Below are 26,702 nucleotides of genomic sequence, written 5' to 3' on the forward strand. Positions count from 1 at the left end.
TCTTCCAGGCTCCAAACACTCTGAGAATGGAATAACATTACAGTGTCTGCCCTCCCTGGTGGATGTAAGCGATCCCATGGTACTACTTCAAAGAAGAGCAGGGGAGTTCTCCCCAGTGTACTGTCCAACATTTTCCATCAACATCACCTAAAACAGATCAGCTGGTCATTATCTCATTGATGTTTGTGGGACCTTGCTGTGGGCAAATTGGCTGCCGTGTTTCCTACATTACAACAGTGACTACATTTCAAAAGTACTTCATTGGCTGTAAAGTACTTTGGGACATCCTGAGGTTGTGACAGCTGCTATATAAAATACAAGTTTTTCTTTCTTTTTGTGGAGACAGTTTAAAAAAATAAACAGATGCTAAGAAAAGTTCCATGACTGCTGGAATCCATATGGGGTCCTTTCAGGACTGTTTCCAATCACTCAGAATAGGGAGTGATCATTTTTCCTTGCCCTTTGTTTTATATCAAGTTGATTTTACCAAAGGGCTGTCATGTGAAACAGAAGTTTCTATTATTACCAAAGTCACACATATAACAAACCATCCAATCGATTAAACCTCTTCAATGTGATAATCTGCGCTGTATTTGACTCCTGATAAAAGCCTGGTGCAAAAGATAGTAGAGTTTCAAATTGATCGTTCTTAGAGGTGTAAAATCTTTTATCTGTTCTAACAAAAATTTCTGAGAATTGAAGTAGCATTTCCACACCAATTATATTTTTAGATAAAATAAATCCTTTTTATTACAAAGTCCTGCTAGAAGATATTTTTTCAGACTGAAGCTACATTCTTCGTCACTATAAACTTTAATGATCTGAATCTCTGATCTGAAAATCATCTGCCAATACAACAAAATCACATCTTTTTGTATTTATTTAGTTACTCTGAACTAAGATCTTATATTCTTCTACTTTACAACATCCAACAGTAGAAATGTAGAGAAAATTATTTAAATGATTTAACATGCACACAAAACATTACAGTTCATCTGTTGTAAACTAATAATTAACATTTGACAAAGCAATGATACTCCAGCAATAAAAATGAATTGTTTGTATAAAAAAATAACATTTTTACCATAAATAATTAATACATGCTTGATTAAAACTGTCAAACCACCGTAATTATTCATATATTAGTAGGCCTGTTAACACATAACACAACCACCGTGTAAGTACTGATAACATCATGTGAGATGATTTATTTTTGCATGTTAAACACTGGGAGGCCAAAAATCCATTCTTCACGATCCCAGCAGTTATGCCAGGGTTGTGCCCACCAGTGCCCGCCAGCGATGAAATTGCAGGGTCAATGGGAGGGCACCTCAATACCATGAATTGATTATACTTTATTTACAGCTTAGATGAAATATTAAGAATTAATTTAAGTGGTGTACAGACTTTTTTATTGATCATGTTAATTATTTATAGCCATGTTACTGCAGCATTAGCAAAAAGAAATCAATTTTTTACAGCATGGATTGTGGACCTAGGTTAAACAATGCGGACTAGACTATAAAGCATATTTAAAACACAGCCTGTCTTATCATTCAAAGCTTTCGACCCACACGATGGACAAGTTAACATCAGCTGTTTTCCATTCATTTCTTACACTGTTTTCTTTCAGGTTTATGATGAACGTGTCCTGGGATGGCAGAGACCTCTCCTTCACACGAGATGGATATCAGGCCAACCCTAAGCTAGTGGTGATAGTACTGAACAAGGAGCGTACCTGGGAGAAGGTTTGTTTGGCATTTCTTCCTTTCTATTTCAGGACACAGTCGTTGGATTTACTGGGTCATCTGATTATAATTTATATTCTTATACGAGACTAAGCATCACTTTAATCATCATTTAATTTTGTTTAAATATTTGCTTTCTCACACATTTACCTGGATGGGTAAGTTCAAGATTTGGGATAGGAATTCTCCACAGCTACCACTAATAACACTCAATCGTTGACTTATGACAGGACTAGATGGAAGATGTATTTCCATCTCTATCTTCTCCACACTGCTATCAGTGTTCCCATTGAGCTGCAATATTGTCTTATTGCAAATCACTCCACTCGGTAAGTTGCTGGTGAATAAGAACACATTCAAATGGCAGTTAATTTTTGTTCTATTATCAAACAATAGCCATGTGAATGATATAGATATGTGCTGTGCGTTAGTCAGTTAAACGTGCTTGATACGCCAATTATAGACTGTTCATGTAGCACAGTAGCGTTGAACTTAATTTTCCTAGAAATTACTTTAAATACATTGTACTTGATTGGATCACATTTTTTTCTTGAAATGAATATTGCCATTAGAGAGTTTGAGGAAAATGTTCTGATGGAAAGTATACAGTTATACTTGTGTGTGATGTCACCTCTTTTACTCAATTTTCAGAGGATTTCTTAATAGCCAGTGACCTCAGCATTCCATATACCACTACATACCGGGTAACCTGTTATAAACAGGAAATGTAACTTTCCTTTAATCTGTTATCTTAAACTCTTCATTTACTTTCTCATATTATAATGTTTGATTCAAGTGGTCCAGAAGTGAAGTAGTTCTACATTGCAGTGATATAAAATAAAAATGCTTATTGTCTTTTTGCTGGTTCAGTTCCAAAATAATTTCAACCTGAAGACTTCCAACAATTCTCCTTGCTACTGCTACTGGACTAATGAAGCAAACCTGTGTGTAGTCTGGGAAGTAGATCCTTTGAAGTGTTTCACACCATTCATAGTAAATTCTATTCATACATTCTTGTTGTCATGTAGGCCTCAGGGGAAATCCTATAACACAAGTTATTACACTCAGGGAGCCTTGCGATTCCTCAAGTAAAGGTAATTGCATGTCAACAAAAAGCAGTTCTTCAGTAGACTACGTCATTGGCAATCTCTACATTGCCGATTCAGGTTCAGTGTAAGTACGTGCAATACCAATTTTCAGAAATGTGTCTAGTTTTATCTTGCCATCAGGAAGGCAGAATTTAAAAAAAAATACACGCACTATGCTGCTAAATCCTAATTTTAAAAATTCAATATAATAAATAGTTTTATAAAAAGGAAGGGCTCATATTCCTCGCTATCCTCCCATGTGGCAAGAGTCCATCAAAACACCCTCTCTATTTGTTTTAAAAATTAATGTTTCCAACAGATAAAATGTAGGAAGCACATTGACTGAGCAGCAATTCCAATAGATAAGGAAATAAGGGCATTGATGGCAAAGGATACTGCATGGCACATCATTTTATTTTTAAGATGTAAATATGGAACAGGCACTAATTTATGGGGAGGGAGCGGGGGCGTGGCCAGGAAACCCAGAAATACTGGGAAGGAGGAGCTTCTGCCGAATTTAAAGGCATGACCTCATTAGATTGACAGGCTGGCCAGCTGCCAGGCAGGAAAGCCTGCAGTAGAAGAAGATTGGGGGTTTATGCAGGGGGTGGGGGGGGGGTGCTCAGAATGTGGCAGAGAGAAGGGAGAGTGGGCGAGATTTTTAGGGTGGGGAGGGGGAGGGGGAGGGGGAGATCGGGGGGTTCTGAAGATCGCAGGGGTCGGCCGATCACGGGGAGTGAGAGATCACGGCAGATGGTTTGCTTGAGGGGCCGGGGCGAAGCATTCCTGCTCTTCTTGGCCCACAAGCAGTGCTGAAGAAGCACTTAACTGTTGGATCTGGCAGCTTCCGCCTCCCTTCAGCAGCCGTGTTCCCAAAACCTGAGGAACAGAGTCTCATTTAAATATTATAATCACTGACCCAACTCTCCAGAGCGGGTTACTCGGACACCCCCAAACCCGCCACGGTTAAACCGGAAGTAGGTGCGTTCGCGCAGGTTGGGGTCAGGTTTCAGATTTTTTTAAAAATCAATTTACCCCCCCCCCCCCGACTCTCTCCCACCCGTCGTGGGGAGGTTAAATTTCCCTCAATGGGTCAGAAGGCCTCCTTCTGTGCTACAATGTCTCTGGTCCTTTGGCATTGCCAATATCAGTTGCATTGCGGAATAACACGTTTTTACTCAAAAGCGAAATGGGCCAATGGGGACAGAAGTACTCATTTTGCTGTTGATCACTGTAAAATGGGCTCCAAAATGCAGATGAAGAGCTTAATTTAAAATTGAAGAATATTGCAGAAAGAGATTATTTTTGCTGGAAGATCAGGATAACTGCAACGCAGCACTCAAATAGACAGGAGATCTGTCACTGATGCATTCATTTGCATGAGATTTTGTATCATATAGCCAAGCTCATTGGAAAAGTGGATTTTACTGAAGAAATAATAGGAGACAAATCTCTGCTTAACACTTCTATTGCTTCACCAATACAATGGGAAAAATATTTCTATAACAACAACTTGCATTTATATAGTGCCTTTAATGTAATAAAACATTCCAATGCACTTCACTGGAGAGTTATCAAACAAAATTTGACAATGAGCCGCATAAAGTGATATTAGGACAGGTGACCAGATGACCAATAGCTTGGCCAAAGAGGTGGGTTTTAAAGAGTGTCTTAAAGGAGGAGAGAGAGGTAGAGAGGCGGAGAGATTTAGGGAGGGAATTCCAGAGATTAGGGCCTCGGTAGCTGAAGGCACGGCCGCCAATGGTGGAGCAATTAAAATCAGGGATGCGTAAGAGGCCAGAATTGGAGAAGCGCAGAGATCACTGAGGGTTGTAGGACCGGAGGAGGTTACAGAGATAGAGAGGTTTTGGTCATACAATTAAATGCTATGTACTTTAACACGAGAAATGTCTACCTGTCCGCCTCTCCCTTCTCCTTTAAGTCGCTCCTTAAAACCTACCTATTTGACCAAGCTTTTGGTCACCTGTTCTGAGATCTCTTTATGTTGCTCAGTGTCAAATTTTGTCTGATAATCGCTCCTATGAAGCGCATTGGGACGTTTTGCTACATTAAAGGTGCTATACAAATGCAAGTTGTTGTTGTTGATGACACGCATTGTGTCCTTTTTCTCTATTAGTGGCTCAATGCTTTTATAAAAAGACAATTAGAATACAGAGCTAACCCTGGATACACGCACAAACAGAGCAATACTTCATCACATTTACATAGGCCTCACCTCTCCTTATGACTCCTGCGATGTGTTTTCCCTTTTGTAGAAAAAGTATTGCTGTGGTCGCTGTCTGTAGCGGCATCATAAACATGATCATTTTGAACGCATTCCCAATGCCACTACCCATTACAGCCATTGGAATTATTTTCCCATTGTGTTACAGTGAAGCAGTAAAACATCAGGAAGCTGGTACTTTGCAGTACACCCTCAGGAATTGGTGCCCCTGAATCTTTCAGAGGAAGGATTTAAAAGGTTGCCAGGATTCAGTGTTTCTATTTTTTCTGAGCAATGTGGCAGGACAGTACATTATATATATTCAGGCTGTACTATTATTAGCAAAAACCTTAAGGCATTTGCCCCTAATTTTTCAATCCTGGAATTTGTTGTATACAATATAAGATGGTTCACAGACAATTTCAACCAGAATAAATATTCTAGATAGGATTAGATACTTTTCACATTGTTTTTGTCATTTACTGCCAACAAATATATTATTTTACATTGGCAGTTATTGCTGAGAAATACTATCGATTAAAATTTACCAAGAATATGAAAAATCTGAAAGTTTATAATAAACATAACACTGTATCATTTGTAATAGATGATTTACAGTATTTTAATAAATTACACAACCATGGCCAATAACAATATATCCCACCAATGTCCCCAAGCATGAATTCATTGTTTCCTGTAAAGGATGTAGGAGTATATAACCAGAAGAACAATGGGCTACCCAGGTGAGCGGTGATGAATAGAATGGATCTCAAACATTTGTAAGCAATTTCCAGAAAAAGTGAGATTTTTTTAAAAAAAGGTTGTTTTTATTTTCTCTCTTTATTATCTTTAAGGCAGCAATTGGTGTGTGGCACTGAAACAACTGCTGGATAATAGTATAAGGAGAGGCCAAGAAAACATAAATTGTATTTTACGGGTGATGTGTGAAGCCATTCTTTCAGTTTTGAGAGCACAGTTTCTTGACCACCTCGTCCAGTATAGAAATCTTTGGCTGAGACTTCACAGTAGGGGTGAGAGGGTTTTTAACTGCCTTTGCTAAAACCAAGAGCTTGCTGCCCCTCCCTGCTCCAAATTCTGGATTAAATTCTGCTGACATTGTGTTTGAAAGTTGGAGCCCAGCAATGCACTTAAAAATGATGCAGGAAGTTGAAGGAATATACTAAGGTCCTGGATATAAAAGTCAGAGGTGGAAGACCTTGACATGAGATCTGAAGGCAAATTACTTGAATTTGTTAATGTATCTGTCAAGTGACTTTCGTTGTCTGTGGTCACAGAAAGTTGGTTCTGCCGATAAAACCCTAAAAGTCAGATATTTTCAGTTGAAGGTGATAGAGTAAGGCAGAGCATGAGAGAGAATTATAAAAGAACTTGAGGAGACATACAATGCCAACAGAAGCATTACACTAGAAATATCTGATGAGGAGCCTTAGGGATTGTTGGCTACAAACCACATATGAGGCCTTGTTAAATTTATGATGTTCAATGGAATCCTTTTTATTGCATGAGTGAGGATGGCCCAGGAAGTCACAAGTGAGTTCTGATGGCCATATGAACATAAAGGATATTTTATGTTTCTTAAGTCAGTATTTTTTTTAATGCCACACTTCTACTGTTTTCAGTAAAAAATAAAAACAAGGAAAAAACATAATTTATGCTAGTTTTCAATTTGCTTACAAAACAGTGAAGCACTGAAGTCAAAGACAGAGTAATTAGTGTGACTTCATACAATACTTAGATTTCATAGACGATAATAACATATCTAAACTTTATCCCATTGAAGTTAAATAATTGTGTGCAGTAAAAATCAGAGTTAAAAAGAAAAGAAACTGCAAATGCTGAAAATCTGTAATAGAAACAGAAAATGCTGGAAATACACAGTAAGTCATAGAATCATGCAGCTCAGAAGGAGGCCTTTCGGCCCATCGTACCGGTGCCGGCTCTTTGAAAGAGCTATCCAATTAGTCCCATTCCTCTGCTCTTTCCCCATAACCCTGCAATTTTTCCCCTTCAAATATTTATCCAATTCCCTTTTGAAAGTTACTATTGAATCTGCTTCTATCTTCCAGGTAGTGCATTCCAGATCTTAACAACTTGCTGTGTAATTAAAATTCCCCTCATCTTCCCTCTAGTTCTTTTGCTAATTATTTTAAATCTGTGTCTTCTGGTTACCGACCCTCCTATCAGTGGAAACAGTTTCTCCTTATTTACTCTATCAAAACCCTTCATAATTTTGAACACCCCTATTAAATCTCCCCTTAACCTTCTTTGCTCTAAGGAGAACAATCCCAGTTTCTCTAGTCTCTCCACACAATTGAAGCCCCTCATCCCTGGCACCATTCTAATAAATCTCCTCTGCATCCTCCAAGGCCTTGACATCCTTCCTAAAGTGTGGTGCCCAGAATTGGACACACTACTCCAGCTGAGGCCTAACAACTGATTTATAAAGGTTTAGGATAACTGCCTTGCTTTTGTACTATATGCCTCTATTTATAAAACCAAGGATCCAGTATGCTTTTTTAACAACCTTTTCAACTTATCTTGGGCGCCTTCAAAGATTTGTGTACGTAAATACCCAGATCTCTCTGTTCCTGCACCCCCTTTAAAATTGTACCATTTAGTTTATATTGCCTCTCTTCATTCTTCCTTCCAAAATGCACCACTTCACACTTCTTGTCCATCTTTCTTGTGCAAGTCCTTGAGCATCTAAAAAGACCAAAGACGGGTAACCATCTTATATAGAGACACTTCAGCAGAACTATTCTGAATAGGTTTCTGTGTCAAACTGTGGAAGCTGTACATAATCAGTGCTTTTTCAAATCTATTTCACTTATGTAGTCTTTACAGATTCTGATGGACCTGCTGTATAACTCCAGCATGCTCTGTTTTTCTTAAAATTTTAAATTAGCTTCTTTGGTTAACATGAAAGCGAATCATTTACCATTAGAAAGATAAAATGTTGTTTCAAAGTCCAAACTTTTGAAAGGATGGTATCAAAGTATCATAGTAGATATAGTGCAGGAGGAGGCCATTTGGCCCATCGTGCCTATGCTAGCTCTTTGAAAGAGCGATCCAATTAGTCCCACACCCATGCTCTTTCTCCACAGCCCTGTAAATTTTTTCCCTTCCAAGTATTTGAAAGTTATTATTGAATCTGCTTCCACCATCCTTTCAGGCAGTGCATTCCAGATCATTACAACTCGCTGTGTAAAAAAAAGTTTCCTCGTGGTGCCTCTGGCTCTTTTGCCGATCACCTTAAATCTGTGTCCTCTGGTTACCGATCCTTCTGTCACTGGAAACAGTTTCTCCTTATTTAATCTATCAAAACCGTTCATGATTTTGAACATCTCAATCAAATCTCCCCTCAACCTTCTCTGTTCTAAGGAGAACAACCCTAGCTTCTCCAATCTCTCCACATAACTGAAGTCCCTTAGCCCTGGTACCATTCTAGTAAATCTACTCTGCACCCTCTCTAAGACCTTGACATCCTTCCTAAAAAATGCAGTGCCCAGAATTGAACACAATACTCCAGCTGAGGCCTAACCAATGTTTTATAATGGTTTAGCATAACTTCATAAGAACATAAGAAATAGGAGCAGGAGTAGGCCATATGGCCCCTCAAGCCTGCTACACCATTCAATCAGATCATGGCTGATCTTCGACCTCGACCCCACTTTCCCGCCCAATTCCCATAACCCTTGATTCCCCTAGAGTCCAAATATCTGTCTATCTTATCTTTGAATATATTCAATGACTCAGCATCCTCAGCCCTCTAGGGGAGGGAAGATTCACAACCCTCTGAGTGAAGAAATTCCTCCTCATCTCAGTCCTAAATGGCCGACCCCTCATCCTGAGAGTTTGCCACCTAATTCTAAACTCTCCAGCCACGGGAAACAGCCTCTCAGCATCTACCCTGTCAAGCCCCCTCGTAATCTTATATGTTTCAATGAGATCACCTTTCATTCTTCTAAACTCCAGAGAGTATAGGCCCATTTTACTCAATCTCTCCTCATAGGACAACCCTCTCATCCCAGGAATTAATCCACTGAACCTTCGCTGCACTGCCGCTAAGACAAGTATATCCTCCCCTAGATAAGGGGACCAAAACTGTACTCAGTACTCCAGATGAGGTCTCACCAAAGCCCTATACAATTGTAGTAAGATTTCCTTACTTTTGTACTCCAACTCCCTTGCAATGAAGGCCAACATTCCATTTGCTTTCCTAATTGCTTGCTGTATAAACTGCATGCTAACTTTTTGTGTTTCTTGTACGAGGACACCCAAGTCTCTCTGAACACCGACATTTAATAGTTTCTCACCTTTTAAAAAAATTCCATTTTTCTATTCTTCCCACCAAAGTGAATAACCTCACATTTCCCCACAATATACTCCATCTGCCACCTTCTTGCCCACTCACTTAACCTGTCTATATCCCTTTGCAGACTCTATGTCCTTCTCACAGCTTACTTTCCCACCTAGCTTTGTATCATCAGCAAACTTGGATACATTACACTTGGTCCCTTCATCTAAGTCATTAATGTAGATTGTAAATAGCTGAGGCCCAAGCACCGATCCTTGCAGCACCCCACTAGTTACAGCCTGCCAGCCTGAAAATGACCCGTTTATCCCTACTCTCTGTTTTCAGTCCATTAACCAATCCTCTACCCATGCTAATATATTACCCCCAACCCGATGAGCCCTTATCTTGTGTAACAACCTTTTATGTGGCACCTTATCAAATGCCGTTTGAAAATCCAAATTTACCACATCCACCGGCTCCCCTTTATCTACCTTGCTGGTTACATCCTCAAAAAACTCGCTTGCTTTTGTACTCTATGCCTCTATTGGATGCGTGCCGTTTCTGAACATAAGTCTTAAATGCAAGCAAGCCTTAAAAATGTAAGTCATGTTGCCTGCAGATGTGATGAAATATAGTTTTGGAATGAGTTCTACTGCTGTTTGAGGAACCTGTTTCAATATTATTTCAAAAACAGTGCTCAGCGAAAGACCTAAATTGATCGGTACCTGAAAACTAATATTCAGAAATGGGGCTCGATTTTCAGACATCTGAGGCGGGGGGGGGCTCCGAAATTTGGGGTTCCCGGGGCGGGTCCGGAGCCTGGCTCCAACCCGCCCACTTCCAGGTTCCCCAATGATGCGCTTAGATGCACGCACAGCCCCCGCATGCGGGACTCCCACCGACAATTATAGCCGGTGGGATCCCACTTAAATCAACTAATTGGATACTTCAGGTCGTTAGCAGACCTGATTTGTAGGATATTTTAGGAGGGGTGGGATTTTCATCCAAATTGAGAGTGTTTACTGTACTGGGGGAAACACTCCCAGTTCAAATGGACGTGTTGCAGCCACCAGACTGTGGTAGCTGCAAAAGTCCATTTGACAGGTGGGGGAGACCCTCACTCATTGCAGGAGGCCACTCTGTCACTTTGGACAAAGTTTGGCCTCCACCACCCTCCTCCTAACAATAAAATTCACCAACTTGTAACCTCAACCCCGGTGTGCAGACACATTTACCTACCTTGCGGACCCCCTCAAATGTACATCTTCTGGATGGGGGCCGCCGTAGCTGCAGTCATGACCTCCTCAGAGGATGAACAGCATCACCAGCCTCGCCGGCCATGCTGTCCACCTCTGACACGTGGAGCTCCACAACACAGTGCTGTGACACATCCACCTGCACAGCAGGAGGAAGATGAGTCGCAGAAGGCACTACCCTCGCCACAGGGTCTACAGACCGAGGCTCAGCTTCCTGGACCTCTCTGAGCAGCAGTGCACACAGAGGCTCAGAGTCACTCGACATGTAGTCGTGCACATCTGCAGCCTCCTTAATGCCGAGCTGCTCCTGGCTGGCCCTGTCGCTGTCAAAGTCACCACTGCCCTCAACAACTTCTTGTCCACATCCTTCCAGTATGCCACCAGGGACAGCGCTGGCGTCTCTCAGTCGTCTGCACAAAAGAGCCCTGCAAATACACCTACACCCACTCTGCAGTGACACAATGGGTGGCATCAGTTGTGGGTCTTCATGGTGATCCTCAGGAAAGGGCATTATTGCACAAACCAGACAAGATTCACAAAGATGTGGCAGTAGTGGTGACAATATAATATGTAATGTGAGTTGATCAGAAATCAAATATAAGTAAAAATCATGACAAACCCTCAAACACCCTTATGCATCCCCTTCATGCTCACGACATGTTTGCCTTACGCTTCCTACTACACATATGTGATGCATGCCCTGTGGCTGCAGCACAGGTAGTGGTAGGTTGAGAGATGCATGAGAGGGTGAGTATGAGACAGAGCCATGAGATTGTATGTGGATTGGGTTGAGTGGTAGTGGTGGGATGAGTACTGGCAAGGTGAGTAAGTACAGGTAAGATGAGGATGAGGTTTGAGTGGGTGTGAGCAGTGACGTGATAGAGTAGTGTTGGCAGTGCAGAAGGAGATGTGGGGTGGGGGCGGTGATGTGGCAGACGGAGTGTAGGGGAATGAGTAAGTGTACTCGCTTCGGCTGACCTACTTAGGTCATTGAAGCGCCTCTTGCACTGTATGCAGGTGCGTGATATGTTGGTGGTGCTGGTGACCTCCTCTGCCACCTCGAGCCAGGCCTTCATGGTGGCAGAGGCAGGCCACTTCCTCCCGTTCGCCGGGGAGAAAATCTCTGTCCTCCCCCTCCTCCTCACCCCATCCAGTAGGACCTGGAGTGAGGCATCATTAAACTTGGAAGCAGCCTTCCACCTGGGCTGCTCCATGCTGTAATTTTTCCTATTTTCTGCAGCATCAGTCAGTGGAGGACTGCCCCTTTAAATAGGGCTCCTCCAGCTGACAGCCCATGATGCGGGTGCGCAGTCCGCCTGTTGCGCAGCTTTCCAGCGCAAAACCCGGAAGCCAAGGTAAGTGCCTTCAATTAGGCTGCGATCAAGTGCGGAGCACCCGGATTTCACTGGGCGCATTATCCACGTGCCCAGTCGAACCCCGCTGCTCACCCGCCTCCCTCCTAATATCGGGTCCATGGCGTGGAATTCTAATTTTATTTATCAGGAGTTGGCCTAGAATTCCTAAAATTAGTTTACATAGTAATCAATAATATAGGAAGAATGAGTGCTGCCTCAGAATGATGTGGAGATGCCGGTGATGGACTGGGGTTGACAAATGTAAAGAATCTTACAACACCAGGTTATAGTCCAACAATTTTATTTGAAAATCACAAGCTTTCGGAGATTACCTCCTTCGTCAGGTGAGTGAGTGTGGGACTCCTTGAACGTTTCGCATTTATAGTCAGAGAACAATACCTGGTGATTACAGATAATCTTTCCAACTGCCCGTTGTCAAGACAATCAAAGTGAGGTGTTACCTACAGGACCACCGAATACACAAACGGCCAGAACACAAGACAGAGAGAGAGAGAGGGAGAAACTTCCGAAAGGAAGAGAAAGACAGAGAATGACCCGTTGTATTAAAAACAGATAACTTTTATTCGCTGGTGGGGTTCATGTCACGCTACACGTAACCCCACCAGCGAATAAAGGTTATCTGTTTTTAATACAATGGGTCATTCTCTGTCTTTCTCTTCCTTTCGGATGTTTCTCCCTCTCTCTGTCTTGTGTTCTGGCCGTTTGTGTATTCGGTGGTCCTGTAGGTAACACCTCTCTGTCTGAACACTTTGATTGCCTTGACAACGGGCAGTTGGAAAGATTATCTGTAATCACCAGGTATTGTTCTCTGACTATAAATGCGAAACGTTCAAGGAATCCCACTCACTCACCTGACGAAGGAGGTAATCTCCGAAAGCTTGTGATTTTCAAATAAAATTGTTGGACTATAACCTGGTGTTGTAAGATTCTTTACATTTGCCTCAGAATGAACATTCATCTCCTTGCTCCAAGCGCTCCCTCCTTCGATTTAAATATGATGTGGAGATGCCGGTGATGGACTGGGGTGGACAAATGTAAGGAATCTTACAACACCAGGTTATAGTCCAACAGTTTTATTTGAAAATCACAAGCTGACGAAGGAGAAAGCCTCCGAAAGCTTGTGATTTTCAAATAAAACTGTTGGACTATAACCTGGTGTTGTAAGATTCCTTCGATTTAAATAGTTATACAGCAAGTGAAATGAATTTCAGAGAGCATTGCCGACTTCCTTCTCCCCACCATTGGCAGCCATGCCTTCAGTCATCTGGGCCCCAGGCTTTGGAATTCCCTCGCTAAACCTCTCCGCCTCTCACTCCTCCTTTTAAGATGCTCCTTAAAACCTACCTCTTTGACCAAACTTTTAATCACTTGTCCTAATAGTTCCTTCTTTGGCTTAATGTCAATTTTTGTCCACTTACGCTCCTGTGAAGCACCTTGGGGCATTACCTACGTTCAAGGCACTATATTAATGCGAGTCATTGTTGTTGTCTTAAACCATAATACTGGACTAGGGGGGACAGTGAGGCACCAGGAGGGGTGCTCCTTTTTTCATAATGCTTTGATCCTGAAAATACTATAAATCAATTTTAAAATATTATCTTTTCATATTATTTGTTCTGTTTTTTGGTTCCTCCAGCCTTATTGGGGTTAAAGGCCAAACTTTTCATTTACGCAATAGAGCAATTCAGAATAAATTCCACTTGGAACTTTTTCAGTTAGAAAATACTTTTTGGTGCAATTAAATGCTTGCTCTCTGCTTTCTACAAGGAGCGCTTCAGAACAAGTCAATAAAGTATTTACCTCCTGAAGCCAAGGAAAGGTGGTAGCAATTTTTTTTTGAGATGGCTTTGAATAATTTATGAAACTTCTTTTGTTGAAATGTTTTATGCAATTCCATACTTGAAATACAATTGCCACAATTTCCTGGTACGTGCCGACAAAGGGAAGAACTGGCAGCGTCTGGCTAGGCCAGCTACATGGATCGAATGTAACTTGGAGCTTGAGCAGAGAGCGTGACTAAGAGGAGATCACAAAATCTTGCGGGTGTGTAGCCTTTAAAGGGCTGCAGCTCAAATTTTTTTTATTCGTTCATGGGATGTGGTCATCGCTCGCAAGGCCAGCATTTATTGCCCATCCCTAATTGCCCTTGAGAAGGTGGTGGTGACTGGCTTCTTGAACCGCTGCAGTCCCTGCACAACCCTATTGTTTTTCAGTGCAGCTCATGCACATCCATAACTCAGCAAGGCACAGAGTCAAGATGGACAATATACAATGTAAAATTGAAAGTCTTGCCACTGCCATAGCTTTCCTAAAGCTTTACATTGTACCACAGTGCTGTTAGGTAGGGAGTCCCAGGATTCTGACCCAGTGACGATGAAGGAACGGCAATATATGCTCTTCCTGGCAGTCAGCGCAGAAGAATCTATACCATAATTCAGTAGTCTATTTCACTCTTAGCATTGTGGGCCACACATAGATGCCATTGATTTCTTTTATGTAAAGCATCCCCTCAACACTAATATGATAATGCAATGCTTTAAAAAAAATACCTTGATCTTTCCTCCCATTCACTTCATATACGAAAGGAGTGATGGGTGAGATGAATGGGAAACCCAACGTGAATGCATGAAATGTAGTGTATGAACGAGTGGCAGAGTGGTGCTACATCCGGCCAATTTGATGGGTTTGATGGCCAATGAGATGGATATGCAGCTGCATGAGGTGAATCTGAGGAACGTTACCCTCCTTGGCACTATCTGCCAGAGGGTGGCAGTGCACCATGCCTGACAGTAGGTGATGGACAGGTTCAACATGGGGAGATAACGGCACTGTTTAAGGAATCTGGCAAGGTAGGACCACATAGTAGGTAGATGGCCCAAGATTCCTTGCCACTGCCTGTGAACCCATTCCACATTTACTGCTTGGGTATGCCACGCCCCTGCACAACCCTATTATTTTTCAGTGCAGCTCATGCACATCCATAACTCAGCAAGGCACAGAGTCAAGATGGACAATATACAATGTAAAATTGAAAGTCTTGCCACTGCCATAGCTTTCCTAAAGCTTTACATTGTACCACAAACCTAGTTACTTACTGCCACCCAGGATGGGCTGTAGGTTGGTCATCTGATGCCACTAATGACCCACACTTGCAATTGTTTAGTGACACTGGGCATCTGTATCGTACTATTCATTAGGAAAGGAAATGAAAGTGCTGGTCAAGTGTGGGAAGCCTATTATCTGATAATGTAGTGCAAGCTGGAAATGAGCCAGAAACATAACAGTTGAGGGCAGTGGTAACCTTGCCAGCCACTGGCAGTGCTGTCGCCTTGTTGTAATTTGGCTGCAGGTGTACTTTCTGCAGATGGCAAAGCTCTGCAACTGGCTCCCTGCAGACCTGGAGCAAGCTGAGGCAATTGTCCTCGGTCATTGGCAGGTAGGTGTGCCAAAGCCTTCAGATATAGTCTGATGCCTGCTGATCTTACTGGCTTTTTTCTTTCATCTTGTGCCACTTCAACCTAAGGAGCTAACTGTAGTCACACAAGCAAAAAAAGGAGCAACAAAGCCAGAGAATTGAGCTAGGTGTTCATTTAAGTATTTTTGCATAAATCTTGGACCTTAATAAGGCTAAAGCATGAAATTGGCAGGAACACTTCAGCTCACAAAATGCAGCACACTGCAGAATTGCAGCCCAATAGGATATGGGCACAGGGCCTGCTCTCCCTATTCTGTGATTCTGTTGCACACCTGCTCTTCCTGGCAGTCAGCGCAGAAGAATCTATACCATAATTCATTAGTCTATTTCACTCTTAGTATTGTGAGCCACACATTGATGCCAATGATTTCTTTTATGTAAAGCACCTCCTCAACACTAATATGATAATGCAATGTTTTAAAAAAATACCTTGATATTTCCTCCCATTCACTTCAGTGGTAGTCCAGATTGTTTTAATCCAAGGTGCTGGAATTATACCATGAGTTCTTAACTTGCAAATGGTCAGCACATTTGTCATGAATTCCTTTCCCTGCTATATAAGTGCTAATGTGGTTAAAATAAATGGTCCGACACCTGCAAATGGTTTCAATGAAGTACAAAGCTGAGGCTGGAAAGGAAGCTTTAAACGTAATGTCAGTAAACTGTAGTTAATGACCAGACTGATAAAGCTATCTCACGGAATTGGATGATGCAAGGACTAGCACAATACGAGAGTTGGGCACAGGCTAATGGGACAATGGTCTCCTTGCAGCTGTGAGGGGAATATATATGTAATGAGTTTGGACAGTCTTAATTCACATGACCCTTAAAGTTGCATCATCTACTATGCAAGGAGAATAGTCTTGATTCTTTTGCACATTCCATATAATGTTCAATCTCTCACTGGCAGGTTGAGGAGCTGCCAAATCACAAGGATAAGATTGCATTTATCACCAGACAGAATTCTAACAATTTGGTGTGATGCCCTCGTATTCTATAATACTCCACCCACCATTGAGCAATTCACGCATAGGATACAATGTAATTGATCTTGGTAATTATGCCTGATTGAACTTGATGACATATTTGTGCCTGTAAGGCTGAGCTAGGCCATCTGCAGCACGTATTTACCAGGTTCCATGCTGATTACTTGAAATTGAATCTTGATAGGGAGACAGATAGTATTCCTGGAATGCATAGCTGGTAAGCAGGGAGTGTCAAAGAGTCCTGAAAAAAAATGAAAATAATGAACACCTGGCTCAAACTTGGCCTAAAGAAGTACAGGGATTCTTGGATTTGTGCTTGTTCAAGGTTCAGCTTGCGTTTCGCAGAAATTGCCAAACTTTTCCATTACTACAATGGGAAAAGATAATGGATTCATCTTTTCATGAATGAAAACAAGTACTTATTGTTATGTCCAAAATTATAATATTTGTATCGGTAGGGTTTTGTCCACAGTCATAATAAACTGAAGAAAAACCCATCACAGCAGGATACTCAGTGCTTTGGAAGATGCTGATACACTAACAGGAGGAAATTGTTGACAGCTGTGAATGATGTGAATTACTTTGAGTTATCTTTATGAGCAGAAACTCACCACCTGGCAGATCACACTGCTTTGCAGTGGCTCCTGAAGTTTTATAACCTTGGGAGACAGCCCAATGGTTTCAGTTATTGCACCAGTATGACTTTAGCATCTACCACCAACCTGTGAAAAGACAGGAAATATGAATGCGTCTTCCAGAGGGCTGTGCCTGGAGGAGCAATTTAAACATTGTTGCAAGCAGAAAGAAAAAGACTTAATAGTCAACTTGCCCGCATGAACATTTATACAAGAGTGTGAAACCTCAAATCCCAGAAATTGAGAGAGCTTGAGCAATTCCTCCTAGAAAAATGCAAGACCTTTCAGTCGCCAAAGGAAAAAGCTTGTCTTTGGCTGAATTTAAAGAGCTTCAGGTAAATACTCTTAAACAGGAGTTATCTACTAGTGGATATCTACAGGTATATGACCTACTTCAGAACAAGTGCAGCATTTTGGGCAGAATGGTGCACTACACCATCACTTGGTGATTCCGATGGGAGATGGCTATAAATGTCAGTGATTTGGGCATTATTAAATCGAAAAAGGTCCCCTAATCTCTTCAAAAATTCAAAATAGCAGGTCACTAATGTCACTAACACTCTGGTAAAACTACAAAAAACATTTTGCAGTGGTACAGTATTTGATTTCCAGTGAAGAGTGGTGTTGCAATTTACTTTAACTGCTGAACACAACTTCAATTGACACATAACTTACCACTCTCTCCCCACCATCAACACACACATTACCCAGTGTTCCAAATGGGTAAAAGTAATATTAACAAATGGAACAAATTTGAAAGAAAAGGATCTTAATGACATGAGTTACTAGGGATATATGGCTAAGAAGTCATGTGTATGGAAAATATACATAACTCATGACATCAGGCTTCAATATCACTTGATAGTTTGTCTTTCTATATTCTGTTGCTGGCTTTGTGATCCCTTGTATTCCTTCTGGAAAGGCCTTTAATTGCCCAAACAAATCTTTGTTAATGTTCTTGATAGCAAGGTGCTTAATGCCTCACTTGTATTGATCTGAAGAAAATTTTGGCAGAGTAGCCCTGTTTTTGCAATGTATATTATAGTGTCAACTTAGCTCATTAGTACCACTGTTGCCTCTGAGTCAGAAAGTTGTGGGATTAAGCCCCACTGCACATAATCTAGGCTGTCACTTCAGTGCTGAGGGAGCGCTACACTTTCGGAGGTGCCGTCTTCTGGATTAGAGATTAAACTGAGGCCCGCCTCCCTGTTCAGATGCATGTAATAGATACTATTTGAAGAAGAGCCGGACAGTTCTCCTAGTGTCCTGGCCAACACTCAACCTTTAACCAACACCATCAAAACAGATTAACTGATCATTTGTCTCTTGCTGTTAGTGGGACCTTCCTTGTACACAAATTGGTTGCTGGATTTGCCTATGTAACAACAGCGACTACACTTCAAAAGCACTTCATTGGCCATGAAGCAGTTTGGGAAGTCCCAAGGATGTGAAAGGCACAATATAAAGTTCTTTCTTTTGCACACTTGTTTTTTGCTTGGGTAAGAACCCCCACACCATCCCAGTTTAAACTGAAACCTAATTGTAAGAAAGACTTGAAATAAAGACTTGCATTTATATAATGCCTTCCACAATATCAGGACCTCCCAAAGCGCTTTACAGCTAATTAAATACTTTTGTAAACTGGTCCCGAAAGTTCTGAACTAATGTATTGTGGTGTCCCTATATGTCTCACGTGAATTAAAGTTTCAGCAATAAATCAAAGAAAATATGGGAGACTTTAAGCCCACGTAACACCGGATCTGCCACATTTTGAAAATCTGTCAAAAAGCACCAGCTCCTACAGTAAAATCCACTCTGATTGATTATATTTATTTCTTGTGTGGCTATTTAGTTAGCAGCTTGTTACTTGGTTTCTACATAAAGCCTATAAATGTACCTTGTTTGCTTCATAGAGCAAATCCTTTGTTCAGAGGCCTGTGTAATTCAACCCAGTCTACCCAATATAAGAACACCTGAAAATCATGTAGAAGTGTGCTTCGTATGTTGTATGAGGCAGACTGTGAGCGGTATAGAATACTGTGGTTTATTTCTGCATTGATGGCTTGGAGTTGCTGCTAAAACACGTTAACATATTCTTTTTTGTAGGCTGTGCTGCTGTGTAATCCTATTTTCTCAATCCGCATGTAAAAATGGGAGTTATCAGTGCTGAGAAATGGAGTACTTTTGCCCTTTTTGCTCAATTGCACTATTAGACTGTCTCAGGTCAAGCACAGTGCAGTTAATACCAGTGCAGAGTTCCTTTGAAAGGCTTAAAGCAAAACTTGGATGATCACCCCTTACTAATGTAACATTTCAACTTGCAACACTCACTCTCCTTGTTGGCTTTGAAGAATGCGAAAACTGATGCGAGTTAATGCATATATTTGTATTATTTTTGTGCTGGGTTGGCCCCAGGGAAAGTTTGTGCTGTGGAATGTGTTAAATCAGTGGTTTATCACTTTTTTAAAGTCTTACTTTGTACAAAAACTGATAAAATATGAATACTTTATTGGGCACTCCGATGGAACTCCAGTATACTGTGCCACAGACTGATAGATTATTAGACCGCACACGATTCTCTACACAGTAAGTTGTTTGTCTCAATGTAGTGAATAGTAGCAGCGACAAAATATAACTTTTTGCAGTAGTTGTTAAGCTTAGCTGGCTTTGTGTAGTAGAAAGAAATAACTAGTTCCTATTTGCTGTGCTAAGCTGTGATATAAGTAAAATTCTTATGTAACAGTTCTTTTCCTTTGCTCACCATCTGTGGCAGGTTCCTGTCCTGACTATCCCACTACAAAAATGTTATCACTAATTTGAAAAGGCCGACTAACACATACTTTCCAAAAAATGGCAGGGACCAAGCAGAATTTATATAACTGTTGAATTCAGAAAGGGTTGCCAATCAAGCACATATTTGAACAAATCACACAGGGCTGGATTTTCTACTGCTTATACTGCTCACTCTGGTATAGTGGCAGAAAATCAAGTTGTAATTGGGTAGTGGGCCTCTCGCCAGTGCAGTGGCAGTAGAAGTGATATTGATTTCACACTTCAGCGTCACGTCAGGAAATCTACATAAGCAGTGGCATTCAGAGAATCTTCGGACCAATTTGGGAAGCTTGAGTGTGCGTGGATATGCTTGATAGGTTGACAGACAACATGATGCTGAATGAGTGAAGCACATTATCTCTTTATTTTCCATCTCAGTGTTTCTAGCACTGCAGTATTTGCTTTCATATAGTCCTTGGAGACAGCTTCACTTTCTGAATACTGCACTGAAAAAAAACTTATAGCTTTCAGAATGTTGCGTACTTTCTGTCATCATAGTTAAAAAGAGTAAAAGAGAGATGTATGAAATCAGATGCTAATCAATTCATACTGAATTGCTATCATGATTTCGAGAGGCTTCTGTTTGGGACTAATCAGGATCTTTTCCCCCCTCCAAAAAAAAATCATTTACAATGCATTGTAAATGCAACATTTATTTTTTTTCTGTTTTCACTAAAACAAAACTGTATTAAAAGCACTGACTTCTGAACAAACATTTAATATAAAAGGATCCGTTTAATTAACAAACTCTGGAACGCATTTATATAGCACGACGGGATGTCCCAAAGCACTTTACAGCCAATTAAGTACTTTTTGAGGTGTAGTCATTATAGTAATTTAGGGAAATGTGGCAGGCAACCAATTTGCGCACAGCAAGGTTTCACAAACAACAATGAGATAAATGACCAGATAATCTGTTTTGATGATCCTTGTTGAGGGATAAATTTTGGTCAGGATATTGAGAGAATTCTCCTGCCGATCTTCGAAAAGCAACATGGGATTTTTTACATCTACCTGAGAGGGCAGAGTCTCGGATTAATGGCTCATCTGAAAGACACCACCTCCGACAGTGCTGCACTCCCTCAGTACTGCACTAAAGCATCAGCCTGGATTATGTGCTAAAGTTTCTGGAGTGGGACTTGAATCCGCAACCTTCTGACTCAGAAGTGAGTGCTACCCACTGAGCCAAGGCTGACACCACTGCTACAAAATGCTTATAAGTGTAATGTAATTTCAAACATTTTCACCTCAGTGCTTCTTAACTGTCAGATGCTGCTGAGGCATTCTTCATTTTCTGTTTCAAGCTAAATTTCAACATCTGTGAGCAGATGATTTAATCCAATTGTCTCATTTGCTAAACAAAGGAATGATTGCTCAGTGATTATAGGTACAATCGGCAATACGTTTATTTTATTACTTCTCATATAAACTGGACAAACACTATTAGCAGAACATAAATTTTCGTAGCATAGGTCCAACACTATTGCAATAGTATTTTTCCTGTTCAGTTTTGAAAATGCAGCTTCTTGCAAACACTGCAAAGAAAAAAAATGCAGATCATCTAAATAAGACATTGTTGGGAGGCGAGAAGGAATGACACGCATAACAAACATAATCCTAATGAATGCGATTTGCATGTGAATGAACCACTAATGGGAGAAATCCTTCAGCAATGTTTCTTATTAAGCCGCTACAATTAATGATTCGAACATTAGAATTTCATTTAAAATATTCTTGTGAGGAACTGCTGACATGATTAAATGTATCCTGTGAAAATGTCTCTAGGGTGATATCTTTTTTTACTCCAAATAAATTACTTGGGGCGAGATAGCTACACATTTCTGGTCAGCATCATTAATGGATTTGGCACCAGATGGTGCTTAATGTTTCCCAATTAAATGGAAATCACCTAAATGCGCTACTGTGATATGACTCCGTCACCAAAAATAAAATCAGTACTAGGAAGGAAGAGCAAAGCAAAAAAAAAATATTTTGAGAATTTTTTAAAAAGCAATTAGCGTAAATCTAATTTTATACATTAAGAATCATGTATTAGTAAAGATGAAATTGACCTAACTTACTGTCAATTATCTTTTTACTGGCTCTCTTGTTTTAATGAGCAACTCATTGTATAAACTGATCAGTAAATTGAATACTACAAAATATCCAATTAGCAGCTATTTCACTGGGTTTGATGGCTTATTTGGGCTGTTCGGCCATTTTCAGTGAGATTACAGCTGTTTCATAACATGATTTGGAGGGGGGGGGTTCAGTTGTGCTGTAAATGGAAAGCTGTCTGGGGGCCTCAGTTCAAATTCAGACCTGCTACTTGGAAAACCTCTTAAATCATTTTTGCACGTCTTTGTGTCTTATCACATTGAAATATCTTAAATGCTTCACTGCTTGGGCAGTAAACCAGTGGAGCAGATAGCCTATCTGTTATAGAACCTACCCGATTTTCATTCCTTGGGAAGGTTCTATAATGGGCTGGTGATCTGCTTTGCCATTTCACTGCTCAAGCAGAGAAGGTAAAAATTACCCACAGTGAGCTAATTTTGAAGCGCTGTGACTGTTGTTATGTAGGCAAACACTCTTTTCTCTGTATTAAAAATAGAAAATGCAAGAAATACTCAGCAGGTCAGGCAGCATCTGTGGAGAGAGAAACAGAGTCAGTGTTTCAGGTCGATGACCTTTCGCCAGTGACAGAAATTAAAATATTAAGCATGTTACTGATGGACAAGGAGGAGAGGGAAATAAATATATCTTTAACTCGAGAAGTTAATATATGCCATTCTGATTAATACTTTTGCCCATAGATTTGATTTTTACCTCTTGTATTCCCACCAACCAAGGTTAAATATTTTATAAAATAATCCTCGTTCAAAACAATGCTAGTTAGTGTACTATCAATCTGGGGCTTACTTATTAACGTCTTTCGAATGAGACGTTAAACCGAGGCTCCTCCTGCCCTTTCAGGTGGACATAAAAGATCCCATGGCACTATTCAAAGAAGATCAGGGGAGTTCTCCCCAGTGCCCTGGTCAATATTTATCCCTCAACCAACATCACTAAAAACTGATAATCTGCTCATTATCTCATTGCTATTTGTGAAACCTTGCTGTGTGCAAATTGGCTGTGTTTTTTACATTACAACAGTGACTGCACTTCAAAAGTACTTCATTGGCTGTATAGCGCTTTGGGACGTCCTGAGGTCTTGAAAGGTGCTATATAAATGCAAGTTCTTTTCTTTTACTACAATTATCACACTGGTCAAGAATGATTGTGTTGTCAGTGGATGAAAAGTATGTAATTTTTTTCCTTTTACTTCACTGTCACCATTCGCCTTATTGAGCACAAAAAGAAAACGTTTTTTGTTGTTGCCAAAAGATTGCCTGGATCCAGGAACCTCTTATGCGATATGTCTACTACACATTTCATGCACTAAATCACAGAACTGATCCTCCTCCATGTCTTATGTTTGTGTCAGTGGCGCTCCACTGCTCTGTAGTTGTTCGGTTGAGTGTACTTTGATCTCCACCCCATGATTGTTCTGTATCTACATCGATCATTTGGTGAAGCTTACCTAAAATCTCTTTGTTGTGTATATTACTAATGATATATCATTACAAGTGATGCTTTGGGTCAATATGCGTACACTGCTGTAGCAAATGTGTTTAAATGTAGCCTTGCATATTTTGTTTTATTCTTTCCTTTTGCTCTCTTGATATATCGCATTGTTCTTCAGCTTGTTCTGGTGCTCCTGCCCATGCTGCTGTTTGTAACTGGATACTGGGGATGTGCATGACGTACTGGGAGTGAGATTGGTCTTTGATGGCAGCGCAAAGTGGGTAATAAAGAATCCGTGGCCTGTTTTACACCTCACCCCATTCTCTTTTCCATTGACTTCAGATAAATTTTACAAGTTGCGCCAAAGATCAACTTCACCCCAGCTGTTTCTTTTCCTACTTTAAGAAAGTGCTTAGCTTTGTTTTGTTACGTTCTTCTGACCTGATGAAGAGCAGAAGCTCACTGTGCGGTCCTGGTGCATGACCCAAAGTTGTATTCCTCTGTTGGGTTTGGCCAGTGATTAATGTGGTACAATAGATTTCACATGCCTGATCCAATTGTAGTATCCAATGTATTGAACCTTCTTCCTAGTCTCATTACACTATATATATTCCCAATATACTAAATCCTTTACATTCACATCCACTGTACAGAATTCCATTTATTTTAATTGTATGGATGTCCACTATTCTAACCCCTTTCTGCTGACTCTCATTGAGTTAAATTGCAGTATGGTGGAATCCTGTTATATGGATCATTGCTTGTAATGATCAGTTGTTTATAATAATCAAAATTTGCATTCCAAAACTACACTCAGCTGATATATTATTCCAATCATTTATGGTGACCAGTGTAGTTAGGCTGTAGTGACCATAGTACCCCATTGTTGAAAACAATTGCCTTAGTTGCAACACCAGAAATCTACACAATCTATCATTTCAATAGATTGGGATATTAATCGACTGCTAATTGTTTTTGACTGTCCACTGGATTCTGAGGATGATTTAAAGATATATTGCTGCTCAGCACTCACTAATACTTTACACAGCTGAGCAATGCCCCACTCAGGATGCCAGTTTTGGGTTGAGAACAATGAATGTAACAGAATAAAAGCACTAAAATGCCTTTGAAGCTATAGCTGTTGAATCAGCTGAGCACTGTTTAGTACACATCATGGATCAAGTGATCAGCAGCACACATTGGGATTGCTACCTGCTGCTTGACTGATCAGTTGGATGTAGTGATTATTTCAGCTACTGACCAAATCAATCGCCTGATCAAATCATAATCCCGGCTGTATAGCAAGGTGAATTTCTAAGCTGAAGCAGCCAACAGCTATCTTAGATCTATAACTCCATCATCTGGTGAACAGACTGATCAATTATGTGCACCCATGTACGTATACATATGTATATAGTACTAGCCACTGCAAGGAATTCATAAAAGCTTAGAAGTTTCAGCACAGACAAGCCACTCAGTCCATTCCCCCAATTCTGCCATTGTTAGCTTCACACCAGAACCATTGGCTCTGATCCCAGTTTTCCCTGCTCTTTCTCTATTATTTTGCATCTTTTGTAATGTCCCCTTCAATTTTGCTTCTTACTGCCTTTTTTTCTTGATCGATTTGGCTTCAATAGAAACTTGAGGTCATGCATTCTATATTCATAGAATCATAGAAGTTTACAACATGGAAACAGGCCCTTCGGCCCAACATGTCCATGTCACCCAGTTTATACCACTAAGCTAGTCCCAATTGCCTGCACTTGGCCCATATCCCTCTATACTCATCTTACCCATGTAACTGTCCAAATGCTTTTTAAAAGACAAAATTGTACCCGCCTCTACTACTGCCTCTGGCAGCTCGTTCCAGACACTCACCACCCTTTGAGTGAAAAAATTGCCCCTCTGGACCCTTTTGTATCTCTCCCCTCTCACCTTAAATCTATGCCCCCTCGTTATAGACTCCTCTACCTTTGGGAAAAGATTTTGACTATCTACCTTATCTATGCCCCTCATTATTTTATAGACTTCTATAAGATCACCCCTAAACCTCCTACTCTCCAGGGAAAAAAGTCTCAGTCTATCCAACCTCTCCCTATAAGTCAAACCATCAAGTCCCGGTAGCATCCTAGTAAATCTTTTCTGCACTCTTTCTAGTTTAATAATATCCTTTCTATAATAGGGTGACCAGAACTGTACACAGTATTCCAAGTGTGGCCTTACTAATGTCTTGTACAACTTCAACAAGACATCCCAACTCCTGTATTCAATGTTCTGACCAATGAAACCAAGCATGCTGAATGCCTTCTTCACCACCCTATCCACCTGTGACTCCACTTTCAAGGAGCTATGAACCTGTACTCCTAGATCTCTTTGTTCTATAACTCTCCCCAACGCCCTACCATTAACGGAGTAGGTCCTGGTCCGATTCGATCTACCAAAATGCATCACCTCACATTTATCTAAATTAAACTCCATCTGCCATTCATCGGCCCACTGGCCCAATTTATCAAGATCCCGTTAGAATATTCTAACTATTCTTTTGTGTGTCGAGTACTCCTACATTTAGGCCCCCATGTTATGGTTTTGACAAACAGTGGAAATAATCTTCTACTATTTATCTCTTAATATTGTGGGCTTTAATCTTCGCAAATCTCTTCTGCGGCTCTTTCTCAAGTGCTTTTCAAAGCCTAAGTATACCACATTCACTGCATTCCCTTAGTCTATATGCTTCATTCAAGTTAAATTAGTTGAGCATAACTTGACTTCTACAAATCCATGTCGACAGTCTTTGATTGGCCCATACCTCTTTAAGTGCTGAAATAGAACATCCAAGCCACCAAAGGCTTTTACAAATAAAAGGTCCTTGTTTAGAAATACAGCCTAGCATTTCTGCTTGGTGATGTAAAGAGCAAAAAGATAAACCTGGAGTCAGAAAAGTAATGATTCTGTACAAAGTCAGGGAAAAGTAGAAAAGGCCACAAGAAGTCACTGAGGCTGAGGTCAAATTTGCAGATGTTAGCAAACCAGGTGAGGCAACTGAACCCCAGGATACAGCTCAGAAATTACAGAATAAGTTGGATAAAATATGTATGTGGGAGGAACAATAGAAAATGAAATTCAGTACAGACAAATGTAAAATACTGCACATTGGTTGGAAAAATGGATGACACATACCCCTTGAATGGTGTTGAAAT

The 26,702-nt window shown here is 40.6% G+C and overlaps 1 protein-coding gene across 1 annotated transcript in view; it reads left to right on the plus strand.

The window, feature by feature from the left end:
• The window catches only part of grin2aa (glutamate receptor, ionotropic, N-methyl D-aspartate 2A, a), a 175,721-nt gene that overhangs the window by 89,877 nt on the left and 59,142 nt on the right, over nt 1-26,702 (plus strand). Inside the window, exon 4 of the mRNA XM_068003756.1 lies at nt 1,634-1,748. Within this exon, the coding sequence (XP_067859857.1) occupies nt 1,634-1,748 (115 nt within the window). The remainder of the gene's footprint in view (nt 1-1,633; nt 1,749-26,702) is intronic.

Source organism: Heptranchias perlo, chromosome 22, assembly GCF_035084215.1.
Source record: "Heptranchias perlo isolate sHepPer1 chromosome 22, sHepPer1.hap1, whole genome shotgun sequence".
NCBI classification, from domain to species: domain Eukaryota; kingdom Metazoa; phylum Chordata; class Chondrichthyes; order Hexanchiformes; family Hexanchidae; genus Heptranchias; species Heptranchias perlo.